The sequence below is a fragment of the Rhineura floridana genome, chromosome 6 (genome assembly GCF_030035675.1).
Source record: "Rhineura floridana isolate rRhiFlo1 chromosome 6, rRhiFlo1.hap2, whole genome shotgun sequence".
NCBI classification, from domain to species: Eukaryota; Metazoa; Chordata; class Lepidosauria; order Squamata; family Rhineuridae; genus Rhineura; species Rhineura floridana.
In genome coordinates, this window is record NC_084485.1 from 138,979,090 (window position 1) to 139,003,128 (window position 24,039).

General features: G+C 38.9%; 1 protein-coding gene across 2 annotated transcripts in view; it reads left to right on the forward strand.

The window, feature by feature from the left end:
- DENND1B (DENN domain containing 1B) overlaps positions 1-24,039 on the forward strand; it is a 333,504-nt gene that overhangs the window by 280,103 nt on the left and 29,362 nt on the right. For both annotated transcript variants that reach the window (XM_061633956.1, XM_061633957.1), the window contains 6 exons: positions 6,341-6,442; positions 11,973-12,063; positions 13,878-13,918; positions 14,408-14,476; positions 18,729-18,785; positions 21,923-22,033. In XM_061633956.1, the coding sequence (XP_061489940.1) occupies positions 6,341-6,442; positions 11,973-12,063; positions 13,878-13,918; positions 14,408-14,476; positions 18,729-18,785; positions 21,923-22,033 (471 nt within the window). The remainder of the gene's footprint in view (positions 1-6,340; positions 6,443-11,972; positions 12,064-13,877; positions 13,919-14,407; positions 14,477-18,728; positions 18,786-21,922; positions 22,034-24,039) is intronic.

Below are 24,039 nucleotides of genomic sequence, written 5' to 3' on the forward strand. Positions count from 1 at the left end.
ATTTACACCACAGGTAACCTTGTACTTTACTTACTCTGAAATGTCTGCACCATGACACAATGTGGCGCAGAGTGGTAAGCGGCGGTAACGCAGCCGAAGCTCTGCTCACAGCCGGAGTTCAATTCCAACGGAAGGAGGAAGTCGAATCTCTGGTAAAAGGGGTCGAGGTCCACTCAGCCTTCCATCCATCCGTGGTCGGTAAAATGAGTACCCGGCATATGCAGGGGGGTAAAGAAAGGCCAGGGAAGGAACTGGCAATCCCACCCCATATATACGGTCTGCCTAGTAAACGACGCAATACGTCACCCTAAGAGTCGGAAATGACTCGCACTATAAGTGCGGGGACCCCTTTACCTTTTTATGTTACTTGAACTATCATGATACTGTGAATTGCAGCCTCTACTAGGACCCAACAAGCAGTTTTATTTATTTATTACATTTATATGCCGCCCCATAGCCGAAGCTCTCTGGGCGGTTTACAAGTTTTCCAGTGGTTTCAAAAGTATTACACTCTTCTGTGCCTTTCAGACATTCTACTTCTCTGGCCTATTTTTAACAAACTTACTTCCTCCTCTAACAATGCTAGGGATGAAATATCTGTGGCTTGATGATAACTCCCCTTGCCCATTAATCTCAAATTTTATTTACTTATTTATTTCTCCAAACCTTGGAGTTCCCTGAAGCTGACTGATACCTCCCTCTTGTACGTGGATTGTCATATGGAAAATGACTTCTCTATTAGTGTATAGGGCTTCATCATTTATCTATGAATTGTACAGAACTGTGACCCAACAGAATTGTGACTTAAAAAGAGGAAACTTCGCAAATGAGGGGATTGGTAAAAAGGAAGTTGAAAAACAGAGTCCAGAGGGTCAAATCACACCAAAATGCTTGGGAGTGGTTTAAAAACATAATATTAGAAGCTCAAGTGGAGTGTATACTGCACATCAGGAAAGGTACGACCAGGGATGTCAGTGTGGTTAAAGAGCAGAGTCAAAGAAGCTATTAGAGGCAAGAAGGCTTCCTTCACAAAATGGAAGTCTTGTCTGAATAAGGAACACAAACTCTGGCAAAAAAAATGCAAGAAGACAATAAGGGATGCTAAAAAAGCATTTGAGGAGCACATTGCTAAAAACATAAAAACCAACAACAAAAACATATTTCAATACATTCAAAACAGGAGACCATCTAGAGAGGCAGTTGGATCCTTGTACGACAAGAGTCAAATGTGTGCTAAAGCAGGATAAGGAGATTGTAAAGACGCCAAATGAATTCTTTGCATCTGTCTTCACAGTGGAAGATATAGGGCAGATCTCTGGGTCTGAACTAACTTTTGCAGGAAGGGAGTCTGAGGAACTGAGGCACATAGTGGTGACAAGAGATGAAGTTCTAGGCTTAATAGACAAAATAAAAACTGACAAATTGCCAGGTCTGGATGGCATCCACCCAAGAGTTCTCAAAGAACTCAAATGTAAAATAGCTAATCTTCAGACAAAAATATGTAACTTGTCCCTCAGATTTGCCTCCATACCTGAGGACTACAAAGTGGCCAATGTAATACCAATATTTTAAAAAAGCTCCAGGGGGATTCTGGAAATTACAGGCCGGTTAGCTTAATGTCTGTCCCAGGAAAACTGGTAGAAAATATTGTTAAAGATAAAATAACAGAGCATACAGAAGAAGAAGCCTTCTTCTTATTCGACTGTACACGAATAAGCATGACTGTGGCCAAGTCATCTCTGTCCAAAAAGGGCCCAAGCTGGTGTATAGATAGAGGTGATGTGATTGACAGAATGCACTTGGACTTTCAAAAAGCTTTTGAAAAGGTAACACACTAAAGACTCTTGGAATAAGAGGAGAGGTCCTCTTGTGGATTAGGAACTAGTTAAGAAGCAGGAAGTAGAGAGTAGGAATAAATGGACAGTTCTCCCAATGAAGAGCTGTAGAAAGTAGAGTCCCCCAGGGATCTGTGCTTTTTAACTTGTTCATAAACAATCTAGAGTGAGTAGTGAGGTGGCCAAGGTGGCTGATGATACTAAATTGTTCAGGGCTGTTAAAACAAAAAGAGTTTGTGAAGAGCAAAGGACCTCTCCAAAGTGATGAATATGCAGTAAAATGGCAAATACAATTTAATGTGAACAACTGTAAAGTGATGGATGCCAGGGCAAAAAATCTTAATTTCACGTATATGCTCATGGGGTTTGAACTGGCAGTGACTAACAAGGAACAAAACCTTGGGTCATAGTGGATAGCTTGATGAAGATGTCAACCCAGTGTGTGGCTGCTGTGAAAAAGGCAAATTCCATGCTGGGGATCACTAGGGAAAGTACTAAAAATAAAACTGCTGATGTCATGCCATTATACAAATCTGTGGTGCAACTGCATTTGGAATACTGTGTACAGGTCTGGTCATCTTACCTCAAAAAGGGTATTGTAGAGTTGGAAAAGGTTCAAAAAAAGGTCAATCAAGATGACCAAGGGGATGGAGCGACTCCTCTATGAGGAAAGGTTGCAACATTTGAGGCTTTTTAGTTTAGAGAAAAGGCAAGTAAGAAGTGACATGATAGATGTTTATAAAATTATGCATGGCATGGAGAGAGTAGATAGAGTTTCTTACTCTTCCACAACACAACAAGATTCCAGACAGATAAATGTACTTCTTCACACAGCACATAGTTAAACTATGGAACTGGCCCCAGAGGAGGCAGTGATGGCCACCAACTTGGGACTGCTTTAAAAGACAAATGCATGGAGGATAATGGTATCAAAACCTACTAGCCATGATGGCTATGCTCAGCCTCCACAGTCAAAGGCAGTATGCTTCTGATTACCAGTTGCTGGAAACCGTGAAGGGAGGGAGGGAGTGCTCCTGTGCTTAGGTCCTGCTTGCAGGCTTACTATGGGCATCTGGTTGGCCACTGTGAGAACAGGATGCTGGACTAGATTGGCCACTGGCCTGATCCAGCAGGGTCTTTTTATGTTCCTATGTCCTTACAGGTAGATTAGATATATCTTAGAGATGTTTGGGAACACCTCAGAAGAGCAAAAGATAGCCTTTAAACAAAAATTTGAGATTTTTAAAAAGTAAATATGGCATCTTTTCTATACTTGTTAGAGCTGCTGTTGGTCACCCCTCAGTAATTTTATATAGATTGTGCTTGGTAGTTGCATTCCCAAAATTCCCTAGGCATAGAGATACCATACTAGAAACAGGAATTACAGTAGGGCCCCACTCATACGGCGGGTTATGTTCCGGACCCCCACTGTAAAGCGAAAACCGCTGTAAACCGGAACCCATTGAATAGAATGGCGTGTGATGCCCAAAAACCTCCATGAAAGCGGAACAAGTGCCATATGAGTGGGGCTTTAGTCTAATTGCGTCTAATTGAGACCGCTGTATTAGCGAAGCGCTGTAAAGCTGGGCCCTACTGTATAAGAAAATGTGTGTAAAATAGCACCATAGGATGCTAGAGTAAATTTATTTATTTATTATTTGATTTATATCCCGCCCTTCCTCCCAGCAGTAGCCCAGGGCGGCAAGTGAGGGTGAAAGCTCAAAGGGACAGTGATCATGCACATAAATAAAATGTGTATCAAAATAAAATGTGTATCAAAATAGCCTGAACCCTCCATCTCAAAGGTGTCTCTGTTTTGTTACAATAACAATTGACGTAGGAGATACCTCTGAGCTTCTCATTTCCTATGCCTGAGATGATTCCTATCCTATTTTAGGCTATCAGCATATATGCAATCATTGTAGTTACAGAATATTCCAGTGTGAGTTGTTACATGAGTTATACTCCAACAAAAGGGTCACACTCTAGCAACATGGAGAACCCCTCCCCTCAAGAGTCAATAACCAATTGCAAAGTAAATTTACTGTCGAAGGTGATGTAGTATATACTATACAAGGTGATTAAGGTATTTTGGACTGCCCTTGATTCTTTATATTTTGCTCTTTGTATTAATTGCCCATTCTGAATTACTGTTTTACATTAATCTTCTAAAAGTAGCCAATAGATTCAAGTATGTGTGTCAGAGGGATAGGATCTTTGCCTTTATGAGAGCATAATGAATACTTTTCATAAGAATGTGTTATCCAGATCAGGTGAAGAGCAGATGGAAAAAAACAGAAGAGCAGACATTACACAAAAAACTATTGTTAAAAATGGCTTTGCACTAATTAGGTCATTTTAAAGCCTGCTTGACCAGATAGGTTTTACCACAAAGTGCAGACTTTTTTATTTGTTTCAGCCTTACTATTGGGCAAAATAATAGTTTTAAAATTATACATGTGTTTGAAAGTATCTATCTAAAAATCAACAAAGGAAAGCACTGACATTTCCATGTTAGTGGTTACAAAAGGGGGTGCATCTGATGCAATATTTTATTTATTTATTTATTTATTTTATTTGTATCCCACCCTTCCTCCCAACAGGAGCCCAGGGCAGCAAACAAAGCACTAAAACACTTTAAAACATCATAGAAACAGATCTTAAAATACATTAACAAAACAGCATTAAAAACATTTTTAAAAAAACAACTTTAAAAAAGGGTTAAAAACATTATTAAAAACATATTAAACAATTCAGACACTGATGCAGACTGGTATAGGTCTCAACTTAAAAGGCTTTTTGAATGTGTTATTTATGTGTTATGGGAGTCAAGTCAGCCTCCACAAGAAGCAGGACTTCCATGATGGTAGCCCCAAAGCAAATGAACAGCTGTCCAGAACATCTCTGGTGGGTTTCAAAAGGGGTTGTTGTAAGCCTTATTTATGAGGAGAACACGGGATCTGATAGTATTTTTTATTCTAAAAGTTTAGCACTTAGTCCACCGAGCCTTCATATCGGGTGCATGTGTTCCACTCTGCTTGCCTCTTTTACCCCAGCGGGACTGTGGTAATGGCGTCCGGGGGTCATTCACCAGAAGCATCCACAGCAACCGCACTCCCTGCAGCCCACAAGTTCAAGCAGAAGTGCAAACATTTGGTGCCTCCCCATGGCAAAAGCCAAGCCCTGGGAGCAAAAAAGCTACTGACCTTGAAGCCGCCTGTTTCACAGCATGAACAGCAAGCGTTTGGCTGCAAAGCACAAAAAGGGAGGGGTGCCTTTCCCACCGCCATGTTGATACAGGGACCCAAATTCAGCAACAGTGGTCTCAGTCTCCTTATTCCTCTGGAGAGGAGGACTTTATGGGCTTTGCAGAGTCTCTTCCACTACTTCAACAGACCCTTCCAGCTTTATCTGAAGTCAAGACAGCCTCTGTCCCATACTCAGTGTTCTGATGACACTGGCCAAGAGTTCCTTCTCAGTGCCAACATCCTGAGACAAATTAAAGAAGCCCTAATGGGGGAATTATCTGCAGAGTTAAGGGCTGCCCCTCCCCCTCCTTCTGTAACCCAATATGTCTCATGGTTCTGCAGACCTTGGTGTGCCTTCCTTATTGCATGCCAGGCCTCCTAGGCATATGTTGGTGCATGCTAAGTGCTCTAACCATAGGGAAGCCTCTACTTTCACAGAACATGCCTCTACTTCTTGTTCTCCTAACCCCTTTGCTTTGGATAGGGGTACAATCAGGTTCACCTCTGTCAGGGATGACCAGGTCACCCTTTCTTTGAATGCAGAACCTCTTGACTCTTTTCTAGATCCCGGGTCAGAGGGAGGGAAGTAGAGTGAGGGCTCCATCGGGGAAGAGCACAGCAACACAGAACTACCTTTCAGGTAGGGAATCAATGGTTCTACCCTATTGATTTCAGTGGGAAATCTAAGCACATGGGTCATATAACCATTGAGTTCTCATTCATTTTGGTCTTATATATCTCTTTACCACATTTCAAAGATATTCCCCACAGCCCCCCCCCCCATTGCCTTTAACAACCTGCTTTCCTGTCAGAAGAGAGGTTTTTTAAATTAATGTGGCACAGGGACTTGTGGAGGAAAAGCTATTGTATAATTTTAATTATTTCATAACATTCCTTGTATGGTAAAGTACATAAACAGTATTACATTTTGTTTTTGAACATTGCCAAGATCCCTTTAGACGTTTCTGTTTTTCCTGAAGTTAACTCATGTGTAGGCAAGAATAATCCCAAATCTTTTTCTCAGTGTAAAATATAAATTAAGATATCCTCCGTATGAAGTTTTTGTTACTTCTGTTTTCTCTATTTGTTTGGGAGTCAGTAAATGTCCACATGGCTTGAAGGATATTAATTGTGAGTTTATCAACATAATTCTGCAATGCAGAAAATTATTGACAAAGAAGAAGAAAAGGTGTCAATTAGAACTGCACTGACTGTTCCCAAAGAACTATCTTTCTAACACCCTCTCTCTTAATGTAGGGTGAGCCTGTCAGTTTCTGTGAAGAAAGTTTTGTCAAGCATCGTTCCAGCACTACTAAACAGTTTTTGGAAACTGCAGTGAATCTTCAACTTTTTAAACAGGTACTGCAGTGGATTCTTGATCTAGTTTTCTTCTAATGTACATTGTGTATGCAAACTGAAGAACAGAGAGATGAATGCAATCTACATAATATGTTCCCAATACTCATATCTGTAATTCTGATTTGAGTAATCCAAGGCAAGCAATAATTTATTTCTGTCTTCATCCTGTAGTCAAAAGATTCTGTTACACTCTTCAAAGTAATAGAGAGCATCTTTCTTCCATTAAAAGGAGGTTATGGTTAAACTGAACATGTAGGGTTTTATTAGCTGATGGTAAATGTTGGGAACCCTTCAGATGGGGGGACTGCAGGGGTATGTGTGTTTCCTTCTGTTGGACTGATGGAAGTCTTAATGTCAGCTAAGTGACTCCATTGCATAGAACCCATAGCCACTAAAGGCCACCATTATTGGTTCTCTTGGACAATGGATCCAAGCATTTAATATTTCGCTAACATGATATGTTCATAGATCATGCATTTGTCATATAATTCAGACAATATTGTACTGATGAGCACATAGCTAAAAGCTTGGAAGCTTCTTTAATAATAGTGTAATGCGTTTCTTAATGCAGGATTCACTTTGGGTTAATCTCAAGCTATAAGTCAGTCAAGAAGAGTAATATTGTTCAGCAGTGTTTTTAATTGTATTTTTCAGATACAATGCTAAACAGTAGTTTTGTGTTACATGCACGAGAAGGCATGAGCCTTGGGACTGCGTGTGAAAAGCAGATGCTTCTGATCTGTTCTTCCCAGATGTAGCAGGGGAAGAGATTTTTGTGCATTATATTCAATTGCTCCCCCACCACCACCAAATCTCAAATGCTACATTTGCAGTTGTGTGTTCAGGGATGGGGGCTTAATACAAACAATCTGGAAATGCACTAAGTTTGTTGGACTTAGGGGACATGCTCCAATTCTGCCCTTGACATAGCATTGCCAGTTCTGGCTGCTGCTTTCCATCCATTTATTTTAGGTCTGTCAATAAATATTAAGAAACATTATATAAGATTTGGTGCTCTCTTGTCTGAAAGAAACTGATCCTTAAATGGATATCATGAAGAAATCCACTGCTTGGGTGAGGAGAGAACAAAATAATATATGGCCAAGGGGTCAATTCAAAAAGGTTGTTATTATAGTGTTAGATAAACACTACAACACAAGCTACAGGTCAAAGTGGAAAACATCCTCTCTGATTAAAGCAGCAGGAATCTTAGGTGGGGAGGCCATGCTTAACTAATCTGCTAGCTGTCTTTGAAGATATGCTACCATGATGGATAAGTGAAATTCACAGTGTAGTAGGCAGCTTTCATTATAAAAAATAGTACATTCTTGTCTCTGAGATTTAATGGCTGAGGCAGAGATTTACGACAATATAAGTGAAATATGTACAACTTCTAATTGGATAGAACAAAAATATTATCTTCCTAGAGGGAAAGAAAGATGTTTTTAAAACTATTTCATTTTTATAGCCAATGTATTACCACTTCTTCAGTTTATTTTTGATACCATTCCTCCTCCTTATCCTTCATCCAGCTGCTTCTTATCCAAGAGTTCTTATTTGTAATGGGGTTTATTTCAAGGTTATTTGAATCATAAGATGGCTGAATTTAAAACTTTGCTGTTTCCAGTGCTAAGCATTCCTTTAAAAAAACCCAGAAAATAAATCTTGTAAATAGCCCAAAGGCCAATAGTGGAATAGTATGTAGATAGTAGGAAGCAGTTTTCATTACTATTGTTTTGGAAGACATATCCATGTGTTAGCTCTGGAAACTTTGTGGAAGTTAAATCATTAAATTCATAGCCTAGATAATGAAGGCTATGTATAAACAGTGTAATATAGCACCAATATAATGAATAGGTCATGGAAAACTTTGGACTAGATTGGAGGCTCCACAAAGGGGCAAGTACTTGTATCCTCCCTTTTACTGCCTTCCTATCATATTCAAAGCCACCTACTTAGAAATGAAAATCACCAGGGAAGATATCCAACTAGGGGAGGACACTGGATATCTATGCGGCTACAAAGCAAAGATATGTTTCTGTAATAACCACGGAGTTAGTTACTATACTTTTAGTCTACTATGGTACTATGCCATCTGATGCTATATCACTGTTAATAGCCAGGATCTCCATATATACATTACTAAGAAACACTGGTTATGTCTATTTACACCAGTATTACTTGGTTGTACAAGTAAGAGGCCTCAGGTGGGATTATTTAACTTTGATTATGATGGCAAGTAAATGTATGAGACTGCTGGCATCAGCACTCTTGGAGTAAATCAACACATATAATTGCTTGAGCCTCATGTACATGAAATCTTTGGTGGTAACGTCTGCACTGCTGCTTATAGTTGCTTCAGAAAACAGCGGCCACTGCAGTTGAAGGCAGGTAGACATTATTAAAGGAATTATAAGAGTCAAGAACAAAAGATCAGAGCGTGTTCTCATAATGCTAACTCTAAAGCACAGAAAAAGTTCTTTAGGAAAAAAGAATAACTTTTTGACCTGATTTGGAACCAGGAAATCGGACTTGTATACAATATGACAAATATGATCACTGGAAGAACTCCTTCCATGATGGTACATAGACTGCCAGGAACAGAGCACTGAGCATCTCTCTCTTTCTGCACTTCTTTGTGTGTACTTACTGTAGCATTCAGAAGTGCATCTGGCATTTTCAGCCCTTTTGAATTTTTTGTACAAATGTGCTCTTTGTTCAAACTTTAAAACTACTGTAATAAATGTTTTAGAATATTAATGACCACTTATTATAACTTGGGGACCACTCTTTTTCAGACAGTGATCTGAAAGCCAGAGGTGGTTAGATCCATTGTAAAGTTGATACTATTTAGCAGAAAGGTTCCCTGTTACTTCTATGTTTTTGATTTTGTGAGTAACATTAAAGCATAAAAAATGTGAAACTTTAAACTAGGGGCCAGATGAAACAGTGGTAGTCATACTCTGAGTAGACCCACTAAAATCAGTGAACCAAGTATGATTAAAATCCAATCTACCAAATACTGCTCTGTGCAACCCCTATTCATTTGTATGCAACTCCCATTTTTATTAAAGCTCTTTCCTGTGTAAAACTACACCTCTCCCCCAGCCCTCCAGATCCTAAAGCTTAACAGCTCAGTTTCTGTCTGTGTAACTTTACCTAATGATTAGGCTATTCATAAATCATGTGTTGGTTTTATAGCAAGGGATGAATTCTTAGCTTTCCCCAAATAGATAAAGTCTTGTGGTTCAAAGAATGTTTTCTACACACTGGTAGCTAAAGGTGCTTTATCTCATTCTTGCTGTGAAGTAATCCAGTGATCCCATACTGTGGTCTGACCATGAACCAAACCCATTTGGGAAAAAGCCAGTTTAAGTGGGATGGGTAAAATGTTAGCTGAGAAGAAGAGGAAATAATTGCTAGTGATTGTGTGCGCTTTCCTATTGCTGTGTCTGCATTTATCTTCTTTTTTAAAAAAATTGTACTCATGGAACAGTTTGTTTCATGTCATCAGTCTATCCATTGACAAGCATCAGATTGTCACTGACGGGTCTGTTTGGATAATCTGTGATAGTGTATGACAGTCAGCCAAATAATTAATTTCTATTGGCTCCTGTGTACTGTTACAGTTAACAGCAATTTAGTAGTAATTCATGTTGAAAAATGCGTAATCAGTCAAATGCTTTCTCCGTTTATCTCATACAGGCTACCTAACTCCAACCAAAATAGATTACTGCTTGAAAGCATTCTAAAAATGTCAGTGCTTTTGGAGGGTGAGGGAAGGCTCTGTGTTTTTATTAAACCTTTGCGGCATATCAAGGCTTTTAATGGAACATTTTAGTTTCTTTTGGGAGTTTTATTAAGTTGTTTTTAATTGTGAACATTTCTAAATCTTATATACTTGGCATCACTGGTTCTCCAATCAGGCCATGCATCCTGTGTATAAGCAGGCAGAAAATTAGGACCATCCCTCAGGCTCACATGCTGATTTCTTATTCTGTTTCTTAGTTTCTGTTAATCATAGATAGCCATGAGAGTCAAATTGGCACTAATGGCAGTTGTCTTCAAACTATGATTTGAAAACATGATATGAAGTGGGTTAGCAAACCATGGTTAGCATTAACCATAGTATGTCTGATTTTATCATTGAAAATACTATAATTAGACAAACCAGGAAAGGAAGAAGAGAATGGATGTAAAGGAAAGAATGGAGTGTGCAAACCATGGCACACTCCCAGTACTTCAAACCGTGGTGTGAAGTGAGCCAATATATTTGCCTAAATAATAAACTTTACAAAGGACAATCATAAAGAAAGGGGTTTGGGCTGTATTTAAATTCCGGCCATGTGCTAGCCAGTACATACACAACTGAATATGGATGAAGAACCTTATGAAAATAAAGTGCTGTGAAAGGTCCAGTTCATTAGTCCCGATCTACAGTAATACTGAGGAAATTAGTTGACCCTTCCTTGAGTTATGCTGTTAAACTTGACTGACTGGAGCAAAGCTCTGTTCCTGGGTCAAATAAGCCATGCACATTTCTTCAGCAAACAGCGCATGATTCTTTAGTGTAAATCAGATATAGGGAACCTTTGGCACTTCAGATGTTACTGAACTACAGCTCCCATCAACCCCAGCAAGCATGGCCAATGGTCAGGGGTGATGGGAGTTGTAGTTTAACAACATCTGGAGAGCCAAAAATTCCCCACACTGGGTGTAAATGGTCAAGTAGTGAACTGTACAGCACACGGAGACCGAATTAACTGCAAAATTAAATTACTATGGAGATTTCCCACATTTGAAGCCACACTCAATTTGTTAGGTTCAAGTATAATTTAATTTTTTTTTTACCTGCCCTTCATCGCAGAGCAATACAGGGGTGGGGTACCATAATATACATTAAAACCAAGAACTCCCAGCTACAACTGTGGAGCAGAAAAAGGGGAGTAAATAAAACCACAGCAAAGTCAGTAGCAACAATAACAGTATCAAAATCTGGCCTGCTGGAATAAGTAGGTTTGCAATTGGTGCCAGAAACTCATCAGCATTGGCAGTAATCATGTATCAAGAGGAAGGATGTTCCATAATCAAGATACTACAACAAAATAAGCCCTTTCCCTGGTTGTTGCATGTTCCTCAGATGCGGAACAACCAATTGATCTTAACACACAGACAGATTGGTGTGGGAGGACACATGCCTTCAAATATTTAGGTTCCATAAATATTTGACCTTAAATTTGATTTGGTAGCTAGCACAATTCTCTGGAATTCTCTGTGAAGAACAGATCAGAAGCATCTGCTTTTAACACCCAGTCCCAAGACCCATGCCTTCTCAGGCACATAACACAACACTATTGTTTAGCTTTATCTCTGGAAAGTACAACTAAAAACATTTCTGAACAATGTTACTCTTCTTGATTGACTTTTAGCTTGACTCTAACCACTGGAGAATTGTGTAGTGTAATTAAATAGATATTTTTAAGTGTGAATCCTTGAACATAATTGCTTTGATCCACTATTTTTATTGCAGTTTATTGAAGGTCGGCTTGCAAAGCTAAATGCAGGAAAAGTGTTTTCCGATGTGTTTGAAGAAGAAATATCTTCAGGTGGCTTCAGTGGAGGTATAGATTTACTTCCATACTGCTTGGGTCTTTTCGTTCCTGTTGCACTGAAAGAAATAACTGAGGATGGCAGTGCTTTTCAAAATTAGATTTCAACATGATGCTGACCTTGTAGATGAGTTTTTGCCAACCTGGTGCCCAGTGGCCATGGTGACTGGGGCTGATCGGAGTTGTAGTCCAAAACAGCTGAATGGCACCAGGTTGATGAAGGCTGATGTAGAAAGTTCTCATTATTTCATTGAATAGATATTAGATATACAAAACTGATGCCATGTTGTTCAAAATACAAAGCTGGTAAAATGATTTCTTCCAAAGCAGCAAGTGGAAGGAGGTGCCCATCATTCTTGCTTATGCAACCCTTCTATCCTAGCCATTTTTTTTCCTAGTTCAGCTCAGGGAGAAATTAATTTGGCTGCAGAAAAACATCTCAGATTTAGCACCCACCTGCTGTTCAGAAACGGAGGGAACTGCCTTATGCTAGGTTAGACTATTGATCCAGCTTGCCCAGCATTGTCTGTTCTCACTGACAGCAGCTCTCATGGCAGAGGTCTTTCTCAGCACCTGCTAGCTAACTAGAGATACCAGGGGTTGAATCTGGGACCTTCTGTATGCCAGGCACACACACTGTCATTCAGCTACAGGCCCTTCCCATTTCTTCACTGGAAATTGCTATCCCCTGCTATATAAGTATTTGTCAGCAATCTGCATTTGAAGACTTGGATCTGCCCATAGAAGTGGCTTATCAGAGATGTGTTTTTTGCCTTTACATCAACAAGTGCAAAGAAAACAGAATTTTACTCCAGCTCTAGATATTATTTTTATTATTGAGCTTAAGGGAATTTTTAAGGTCTTTTGTAAAGCCCACGTGTACCTTGGAAAACCTGCATTTATTTATTTATTAAAATTTCTATACCGCCCCATAGCCAAAGCTCTCTGGGCGGTTTACAACATAAAAATCAATATACAATATATAATGTACAATTCATATTTGGTACAATTAAAAGGAAAAATACATCACATTTTAAATAAACATAAGTAAACAATAAATCTCAACAATGTACATAACATAATAACAGAATAAATAAAACAAACCGAACATAATAATTATAAAAATATCTAAGAATATTCTCCAATGTCCCATTGTGCTTCTACCCACCTAACCCACCTGCATTCTCATTTTAAGCTCCATTTGTTGGATTGCACATTTCCATTGTGGCAAAATCCGTTGCCTCTCACACTGTCTCAAAACCAACAATTTGTTCACTCATAATATTCTGTAAAAACTCAATTCCATTAAGTGTTATTTGTGCTACTAAATACTTTTAGAATCAAAGCTACCTCTTTCAGGCAATCAAATTTTAACTTTACCATTGTGAACAATATAACAGAGTAATAATACCCAGTGAACATATATCTGTTTGTAGTCCTCCCATTTGCCTAATTTACCTTACCTACCAGTTGCTCCTGTATATGACAAAAAAAGAAAGATGTCATTTAACACTAATAAATAATCCTTTACGCCTATTTTAAACCTGTATGAACTGGATATATTATTTTTCAGTCCTTAAAGAATTCTGAACCTGAGATTTGTTTAGTTCTCTTCATATTTGGGACAGGCTTCCTCGGGAAAATCAATACATCTGTTGGTAATAAAGCAGAATACTTCATGTTGATGTTCAGTGCATGAAATGTCAGTCTTTTAAATTCAATAGGAAGTTGAGGCTTCATGTAAATATCTAAAGAATATTGTGTGTTTTCAAAATACAAAAATGCTAAAGGATTTCTAACTTTCCTGTTTCTCATTTATATTTTAGGAAATTCAAGATCGTATCACCAATGGATGTATACAGTAAAGGTAAGAAAGTATGCCAATATTATGTACTCTGGTATCTATCTGTTTTGCAGTTCAGAATGTATCCTTAGCTTCCATTTTCTTACAGTGTGATAGTATTCTCATCTACTAAGTTACAGGAAAATGTCTAGGCAACAGATATGAGAATATATGCATAAGCCTCTCTTCCACAACCCATATTTATGTAATCAGAGCTTATGAAGGAGAACTTCCTGGTGGATTGTGCCTTGTATGATTACATTAGAAAACACTGATAAATGTGTCAGCCATAGAAATGACATATTATAACCGTTGGACAGTAGCAGACAAAATGCAGCTGTAGAATTTTCGAAGTGGGATATAAGGGGAATGGCAATGGAGAGGGGGATGTTGCATTTTAACCAAGGGTATAGATTTTTCTTTTTTTAACAGAAGCTTAGCATTGAATTATGCTGAGAACATGATCAATGTACGTTTTATATATTTCAGAATATTATATATTGTATATTTCAGAAAGGAGGAGCCCTGATCAACACAGCTATGAACAGAGCCAGCCCAGCTATGAAAACAGCATACCAATATGTAAGGTCTAGCCTTGCCCTGTTTCTTATTTTGCAGTTGCACAAGCAACCACATGTTCTATTTTGATCCAAGATAGTGCACAATATTTTTTATGAACTTATTTCCAGAAAAGCTATTCCTGTTTCTAGGAACTGGGGTTGGCAGGAGCAGGGCCATAACTCCCACAGTCCTCCCTTCTGTTCTTCTTGCTAAGTTTGACTCCTAGATGTAGATAATGTTTTCTCATTTTCACCATCATGAAGGACCCAACCTAATTCCTTCCTCAGAAAGGGCAGGGGATAATTGTTATTGTTTTTGTTTTTGGCCAATGGCCATTACAATAAAAAGGTAAAGGTGTCCCCGCACTTATAGTGCGAGTCGTTTCCGACTCTTAGGGTGACGTCTTGCGACGTTTACTAGGCAGACCGTATATATGGGGTGGGATTGCCAGTTCCTTCCCCAGCCTTTCTTTATCCCCCAGCATATGCCGGGTACTCATTTTACCGACCACGGATGGATGGAAGGCTAAGTGGACCTCGACCCCTTTTACCAGAGATTCGACTTCCTCCTTCCGTTGGAATCGAACTCCGGCCGTGAGCAGAGCTTCGGCTGTGTTACCGCCTCTTACCTCTCTACGCCACGGAGGGCCATTACAATAGGCAGGGGATAATAGAGTAGGCTGTAAGCAAAGAAGAGAGGTAATTTAGGTTGACACCGCTTTCCAGGCTTCATAGTATGCTGGAGTTTGCATGCACACTTTCCATGTTGCCTGCTATCCAAACTAGAGGCCATTTTCTCAGATACAGAGGGGAAACTCATTTCATTCAGACACTATTCCATCCTGGCAAAGCAGCCTATATTTAGTAGCCTTTCATGGTGGTACTGTAGGGAAGCTCAACCCTTTTATTTATTCCCGACTTTCTGTTGTAAAATCCCAGCCTTCCCCCCTCCCATTACTGATCTTTCCCCATATAGTAGTAGTTTGCTGCTTGAAATCTCCCGTACCACCTGCTTTGCTAGAACACTAGAACTCGTGGACAAATGGAGCTGAATGTTGAAAAATTCAGGATAGACAAAATAAAGTACTTCTTCACACCGTGCATAGTGAAACTATGGAATTTGCTCCCACAAGAGGCAGTGATGGCCACCAACTTGAATGACTTTAAAAGAAGATTAGACAAATTCATGGAGGATAAGGTTATCAGTGGCTGTGCTCTACCACCAAAGTCAGAGGCAGTATGCTTCTGAAAACCAGTTGCCAGTAGCCGCAGGAGGGAAGAGTGCTCTTGCACTCAAGTCTTGCTTGTGGGCTTCCCATGGGCATCTTGTTGGACACTGTGAGAACAGGATGCTGGTCTAGATGGGCCACTGGTCTGATCCAACAACCTCTTCTTATGCTTCTTGCAGTAAACGTCCTCAGCAAAGGCCTTCCTCTGTGCATAAGCACTATGCCCTATTACTGACTTTCAGATGGGCATTTTCTTTATTTCTTAGTAATACCTTCTCAGCACTGTAGTGAATTCCACTTTATCTCTCTGGCTGTTCCAGATAAAGATTGAAAGGGAAATCAATTCTTCCATCAGTTCACAGATGGCTAAGATACTGGAGCTAAAAGTCACTGGCTTAGATAAGAGTTCAGGAGCACCGTTTTTGGAGTTTCTTGGCAAGATTTAAACACTCTTTCTTGGATATATTGAAGTTTAAATTTCAAAAAAGTATATTTTCAGAACCTTTGTTGTGGTCACTTATTTCTACTTCATAATAACATTATTATTGATGATTACCCTTTTTTTATACCTTTTGACAGCCACACTTACTACATTAGCCCAGTTTAATTATTTAGCATGTAACACAACTCAGTCAACCATAAATATGGGTGCTCTTGAGGAATGATCACATATGGTCTTAATGGCAGCCTAGCTGAGTTTTCCTTCAATGACACAACTGGAATGAGCTGTTTGAGAATTACAACAGCATGCCTCTTGACGAGATTGTTTGTTGCATTCAAGATGCCCCCTCCCCCCAATACCTGCCTGCCTGCAGGTAGTCATGCCACAGCAGTTGGCATTTTGCCACAAGTGCACGTGCTTAGTTTTACAAAGTCACTGTAAAAGTTTTCTAATCCTTTCCTCTACATGGGGATTATCTTCATGTGGGAAAAGGTTATATATGAAGCAACACTAAGCTTAAGTGCAAAATACAGAGGCAAAAGAGAGACGTACTTGCCTAGAAACTTTTATTCCAAATCAGAGTCTTCCTTTGATGCTGCAGTCATCAATAAATAAATCAGTTCCTTAATCTTGTCTTTAAAAGAGCATTTTTAATTGTACATCAATTCAAAATCACACTGAACTTATGAAGAAAAATAATCCAGGTAAATACATTTAAGGAACTGTGTATTCATGTGCTCATTTATAATTTAGATACGGCTCATTAACAGGTTGGTGGGAAATTATTCTTCTCTTTTTTCCACTAGATTTTCCTCCCTCTGTTTTGCCAGTTATAATCCTGTACCTGTTAGTTCTAGACATGCTTATTCCTTTATCCACTGCTGACTTCAAGTCTTCTGGGCCCCCTTCTGTATTTCTAGGGCCCCCTGGGTGATGGACTAATGGTGGTGGTAGCTGTGGCCATCTTAATTTCCCACAATACCCTGACACAGCATCTCCCTGCAGCATTCTGGGAAATTAAAATGATAGCTCATCAGACATTGCACTGGGTATTAAGGAAATACAAGCATCAGTGGTGGGTTCTGTTGAAGCATAGCTGCGTAAGTGTGCCATGTCTTGATGGTAGTCCTTCCTATAGTCAAATTAAACCTTTCAGACTGGCCTACATCACTGGACATAATCAAAACCTGTGTAGTAGGCAATATTTTGAATGAGTCTAAAAATGTAGATACCTTTACATGTCTACACATACTTTGTATAGGGATGCATACCCAATGCATATTCCAGTTTGACAGGTCTGCCTGTACTGTATTGTTTATTATGGAAAGCCCACTTGGTTGTCCACTGCAAGTTTACAGTGCAGCACAGAACAGCAGCATTTTTACTCAGATGTGCATCCAAATGCTTTCAATAAGCATTTAGAGACATCATCATCATAATACATTTATTTTTGTTACCTGCCTTACCTGGAATGCAGGTCCCAAGGCAGATTACACTGATTTTAAAATACACAGCATACATAAAACCATACAGAAATTAAAACAAAAACATACAATAAAACCGAAAATAAACCCATAAAATCCCTTAAAATCCTTAAAAACATCATTATAATGGCATAACCGGTAGATATTTAACCAAACGCTTGCATAAAAATATGGGTCTTCAGCAGCCATCTAAATCTGAGTGTTTAATTCTTTGCAAGCAAAGCAATGCAGCTAGACTATCCAAATTCACATGTATATTTGCATGCAGTCCCATTTACCCTGGATCCAGATCTGAGGGGTGGGGGACTTAGAGAATGTACACCAGTGGGCCGCATCTTCAGAAACCCATTTCTCCCTCTGGGTTCTTAAAACTGTGAGCAGCAATCCCCATCACAGTGTAAAAAGTCAGCTGCCACCTGATGGACTCCCGTCTTGCCCAACAGCTATATCTGTTGCAGAAACAGCTAAACAGTATAGCTGCTTGAAGAATCTTTCAGCTGTAGGGATACAAAAAGCTGAACTTGAATCCAAATAGGTGCAGATGGAGCTTCTCTTGAAATGTAATCTTTGAGAAAACATTCATTACTTTTCATGCCTCTAGAATAGTTATTTCATCTCTAAATTATGGAAAATCATACCTCACATTTTGTGCAGCCTGATGTCATGTAGTGAAATGAAAGCTGACTGATTCTTTTGGTGTAACAGAATGTAAACCTAACATTAGTGTCAATTCAAATATGCAATACTAAAACAATATCTCTGCATGTAAAACAGCCTGATTGGAACACCATTGTTCTCACCTTTTCCCTATTCAACATGTGGCTGAACTAAGTCTTTGTTTCTACAAATATACCATTACATGTAAAAGAAATATTAAGGAAATATCAGTTTAATTAGTGTATTTTTTGTAACACAGATATGCATGTGCCAAGATCAAACTCTTAATGCACTCAAACCTTATTAGCGATCATGTGTGAAATTAACAAAGGAAGTAATTTCCCTTCGTTATACCACATAATGTGAGAGGTTTAATTTTTAATTAAATTTCACCTCACATAGTGCACTCTTCAAACCATTGTTTTGCAGTCATTTAGGGTTTTTTCTTGTCTTTTTTGCTAGGCAAAAAACCATGCAAAACAGGGAATAAAGGAGGTGAGAAATAAGTTAAAACACAAGGTATGTAACAGAATTTGTACTTTCTTACTTGTTTCTTACAAATCCCACGAGATTTGTGTTTTAATGACTTTTGAAATATGTTTAGCCATTTGTTGAACAATACATTTTTTATAATGAGCCCTCTGGCAACTATCTGTCATTCTAAGCATCCACTTGAATAATCTCTTTATTGTTTGCATATTTATCATGGAAAAACAGAGGTCTTCAAAGATACATTAACAGGATGTATGTTTTCATAAAACTGATTGCTTTGATACCAAAATTGAAGCCTTTGCTTCAAGCTGAGGATTTAAGGCAAGTGAGTTTTACCAAAGAAATGTAATTCAGAAGGTGTAGTTGTCTGTTTAGGTTTCTGGAGACCTGAAAATGGTGGCAGTATTTTACCTTGCTAAAATCTCTAACTTTCAAGAGCAGCAGTATGAAAGTATTGGAGGCATGTCATCAAAGTATTTTTGTTTGTTCATTTTTGTTTGTTTGTCTGCAATATTTATTTGTAAAGAGACTACTTTTAATATTATTGCTTTTCTCCTTCAAGTGTAAAAGCTAACTACATGAATTGGTTTTTTAACTTTTTTTCATGAAAGCATTATCCTATTTAAAAGTTATTCGCTAACAGACAAAAAACCTTGCGGTTTAAGAACGTACCTATAGCCAACAGATATTTCTATCAAACTTTAAAAAGCAGGGAAATTAGGCAGCTATAGTGAATGCACCAGGGGAGCAGGAGACCTGACCTCCTCTCTGAGATATTGGACTGCCCTACAAATTTGTCAAAATGCAAACACCATTTGGGTTGGTCTTTTACAGTTTTCCTGCATAGCTTGGAAGAATTTTGGCTACGCAATTTCCCTGCTTTTTAAAGTTTGATAGAAATTTCTGTTGGCTATAGGTACATTCTTAAACCGCAAGGATATTTGCCTTTTAGTGAATTTCTCTGCTTGTTAATCCGGTAGGTAAGAAATGGGATCCTGTGCAAGTTTGCTGAGAATGGATTGATCATCTGTATGCTTATTGAGTTCAGTGGGATTTACTCCCCTGCAATCATGCTTAGGATAGATGAAACTGACCACAGGGGGATGGGGAGGGGAGGAGGAGGAGGGAGGGGAGGAAAGGCAGAGGGCAGGAGGGGGGTGCAAGCAGGCAAGAGGGGGAGGGGAGGAGAAGGGCAGGTTTGATCATTTGCATGTTTATTGAGTTCAGTGGGATTTACTTCCATGCAATCATGCTTAGTATAGGTAAAACTGACCGGGAGGGAGGGAGGGAGGGCTGGAGTGGGCAAGGGAGTAGGAAGAGGGGAGGGGAGGAGGAAGGGAGAGGAGCGGGGAAGGACGAGAAAGGTAGGTCTGATCATTTGCATGCTTATTGAGTTCAGTGGGATTTACTCCTATGCAATCATGGTTAGGATAGGTAAAACTGACCATGGGGGAGGAGGAGGAGAGGAGAGGAGAGGGAAGGAGAAAGGGAGGGGAGAGGGGAGCAGAAGGAGGGGGAGGAGGGGATTGGAGGGGGAGGGGCAAAGGGAGGGAAGGTTTGATCATTTGCATGCTTAGTGGGCTGAATGGTATTTAATCCCATGCTACCATGTTTAAGATAGGTAAAACTGACCATGGGGAGGAGGGGTGAAGGGAGAGGGAAGGAAGGGATTAGAAGGGGAGGGGGAGGGAAGGGGCAAGAGGGAGGGGATAGAAGGGAGGGTAGGTTTGATCATTTGCATACTTCAATGGGATTTCAATGTTCAGTGTGATTTATTTCAGTGCAATTATGTTTAGGATAGGTGAAACTGACCAGGGGGAGGGGCAGAGAGGGGGAGGGAGGAAGGAGGAGGGGAGGAGATTGGGTGGGTGGGCACTGGGCAGAGGGGAAGCCCCTTTCCTTCCCCAAAGGAAAACATTGTGAACTGTATCATTCCTTTTCAGGATTTCCCCCACCTTCTTATTCTACGGCATATTCTACGATATGTGTAGCCTCCCACCCAAATTTAAACTAAAGCTGTCACTGGCCACGTCCACACCAGACCTTTATTTCACTTTAGACCATCATGGCTTCTCTGAAAGTATCCTGGAAAGTGTAGTTAGTGAAGAATGAGGAGAGTTGCTAGGAGGCGCCCTGTTCCCCTCACAGAGCTTCAATCAGAGTGGCTGACTGTTAAACCACTCTGGCCATGGGAGCTCTGTCAGGGGAATAGGAGTCTCCTTTCAGCACCCTTCACAAACTACATTTCCCAGGATTCTTTGGGGGAAGCCATCACTGTCTAAAGTGGAATAAAGGTCTAGTGTGGGTGTGGCCCCCTGATTAGGCAAGCCAAGCAGCTGTGAGTCTGGCTTTTAGAACACTGACAGTTGGTTTTTACTGAGCATGACCGATGTTGTCAGTAAGTTCAATGTAAAATTTCTTAAATTAAATAAAAGACAGCCAGGCATTTTTTTAACTTTTAAACTGCAGAAGATGAAGGTCAGAGTATGGGGCAAGGTCAGTAATAGGATTACAGGTACTCTGTGAACATGGCTGATTTTTAATGAATTTCAACAGATTATGAGAACTCTGAGAGAAAAAAGTCCAAAAGGGGTCTGGTTTGTTTCCCTCTTTTTACACTTTGAACTCTCGATTCTCTCTGACTGTTTTGTGTATCACCATAAAAATTTAGGGGGTTGTTAAGCAAGCGTTTCTGAGTTTAGGACTATATGTTTTGTAAGGTTTTGTTTTGAAATGAGCTTATGGGAAGGATCAGAATGGCATGGGGCATATTTTCAATTTAACATTGTGGAATGTGAAAAATCCACGCTGGCTATTGTATACAGCCACTCTTGTGGCTGTATAATTCAGCAGCTAAAACATCTTACTGTAAAGTTTAAGTTTATTTTGGTGACGCTTTTTATTACATTTTTCCCCATCTGTTTCTGCAAAAAAGATTTAGTGTTCTGTGTACAGTGACTAACAAAACATAGATATTAAAGCTTTTTAAAAAAAATATCTCGTCATTAGTCTCTGTAATAAATACTATATATGTTTTTTGTGATTAACTGGATCCTTCAAGGATACAGAGTAAACATGTATGAAGTGCTATTTGATGCTTTAAAAATTGTGTATACAGATACAGATATGCACAAAGGTTTTTCAGTCTTAACTTTATTTTATAGGAAACAGAAGATGAGTATGGAACTTGTAGTTTGGGTTTTGTGCAATACACTCCAGTTTACACATTGCACAATCCACCCAGACTGAGCACAGAGAAAAGAAGACTTGCACAGGTAAGACACAAGCTGTAATTTTATGATGTGAAAACTTCTTCCTTTTGAAAGAGATTGAAGAAACACAGTTGCCTCTTTGCCTAGTGAGGAGCATAAAATGTATACATTTGCCTTAGACTGAGTCAAACCATTCGTCTATCTAGTCCAATAATGTTTGCTCTGGCAAGCGACGGCTCTCCAGATCCTTTTAAACTAGAGATACCAGGAACTGAAAGTGTGACCTTCTGCATCCAAAGCATGTGGTCTACCACTGAATTGTGTGGCCTGCCCCTGTATAAAGTATGTATGTGTATATGCTTTAGTTGGTTATGGTTATGGTGGTTGGTTATTGCACTTGTATACCACCCCATAGCTGAAGCTCTCTGGGCGGTTTACAGCAATCAAAAACATTAAAACAAATATAGAATTTAAAACACATATTTTAAAAACAATTTAAAACATAATTTTAAAATTTAAAACAATATAAAAACAATTTAAAACACATGCTAAAATGCCTGGGAGAAGAGGAAAGTCTTAGCTGAAATAATAATGCTACTGGTGTGTTGAAATTTACTTTAAAAGGGCACAAAAATATGAATGAATGTGGTTTTCAAATTTCTAGTCCATGTCATCCCTTGTGTGCTAAGATTTTATTATTTTGAATATATGTCATACCAAAACACTGAGAAACTTAAGTATAATTTATGTTCATGCCAATGTTGAGTATTAACTGACTGCCACATTATAATTATTTACACAGAATTATTGATGAAACAAGGTGCCGTAGTCAAGGGTTAATGAATTATAAGCCATGTATATGTATTCATTATCTAGTAAACTATAAAAGCTCTCAGTTTCAGATTATATACAAGCATTTTAAAGAAAGGATAAATAAAATATATTAATAATCTATATATTTGTAGATATGCAACTTGTTCCTGTTAAACAGCAATTTTTATTACCTTAAGTAGAGCTATATTATTGAATTGATTGTGTAGAAGTTAGATAGCTTTTTTAGAAGGCGATTATCTTGTTATGATTACTGATGTTTCACTTTTTACAATTGGGAGAGCTTTTTATGATACGAGACAAAATCCCCTTAAATTTTGGATCAGCTCATAAATAAGGTTGGACCATTTTGAGCTATGTCATTCATTAAGACCCAGAAATCTTAGCAGACTGCAATTCCAAAATTTGCAATTGCATTGGCAACTTCCTGTTAGTAAGGGTTCCAGGTCAAACAAAGTACTAGAGAAGTAGTCCCCTTCTTTGCACCCTCTCTCTAGTCAATGCTATTGGAAATAAAGGGGGCAAGACTTGTAAGGGAGTCTCTTATGGAGAGAAAATGCTGAATGGAAGGTTGGAAATAGTGACAGGTAAGCAATTGGAATGAGACAGGTCACTCTGCACTCTAAAAAGCCAAAAAGAATGTCCTCCTTTCAAATCAAAATGGGATGAGTTTGTCCCTATCTAGTTGTGATTTGATTGAATAAATAGCTTAAGCTAGTTTGTCCTATATGCCAACTTTTAACAGTGCTTGTTCTTTGTAATGGGTGGAATAGTGCCAGACCACAACACTTCTGTTATCTCCAAGTTCTAGTTAAGCAATAATTTATATACATTTATATACATTTAAATAATTTCATAAATTTACTTCTAACTTGTAGGGGATTTGTTGAGACTGCCTGTTTGATGGATCATATGTAACATTACAGTGAATTTCTGAAAATTTGATGAATGCCAACACTCACGTTGAAAAATAGATATTTTGCACTCTTTATACATATAGTGAATGCTGACAATTACATTTAGGTGATTGTTGTTATTCACATATATATCTCCTGAGCTTTGAGACATTCATAAAATTCCTGTGGGATTGGCAACATTCTTAAGTGTATGTTGTCATTCACCAAATATCTGATGTTCTCAATAAAAAATGTATGCAAGACTACTGTTTAATCAGGTGAAGCAAAGGTACTGAGTTTGGGTCTTCATCCTAGAAGAGAACCTCATGCACTTGATTCTCA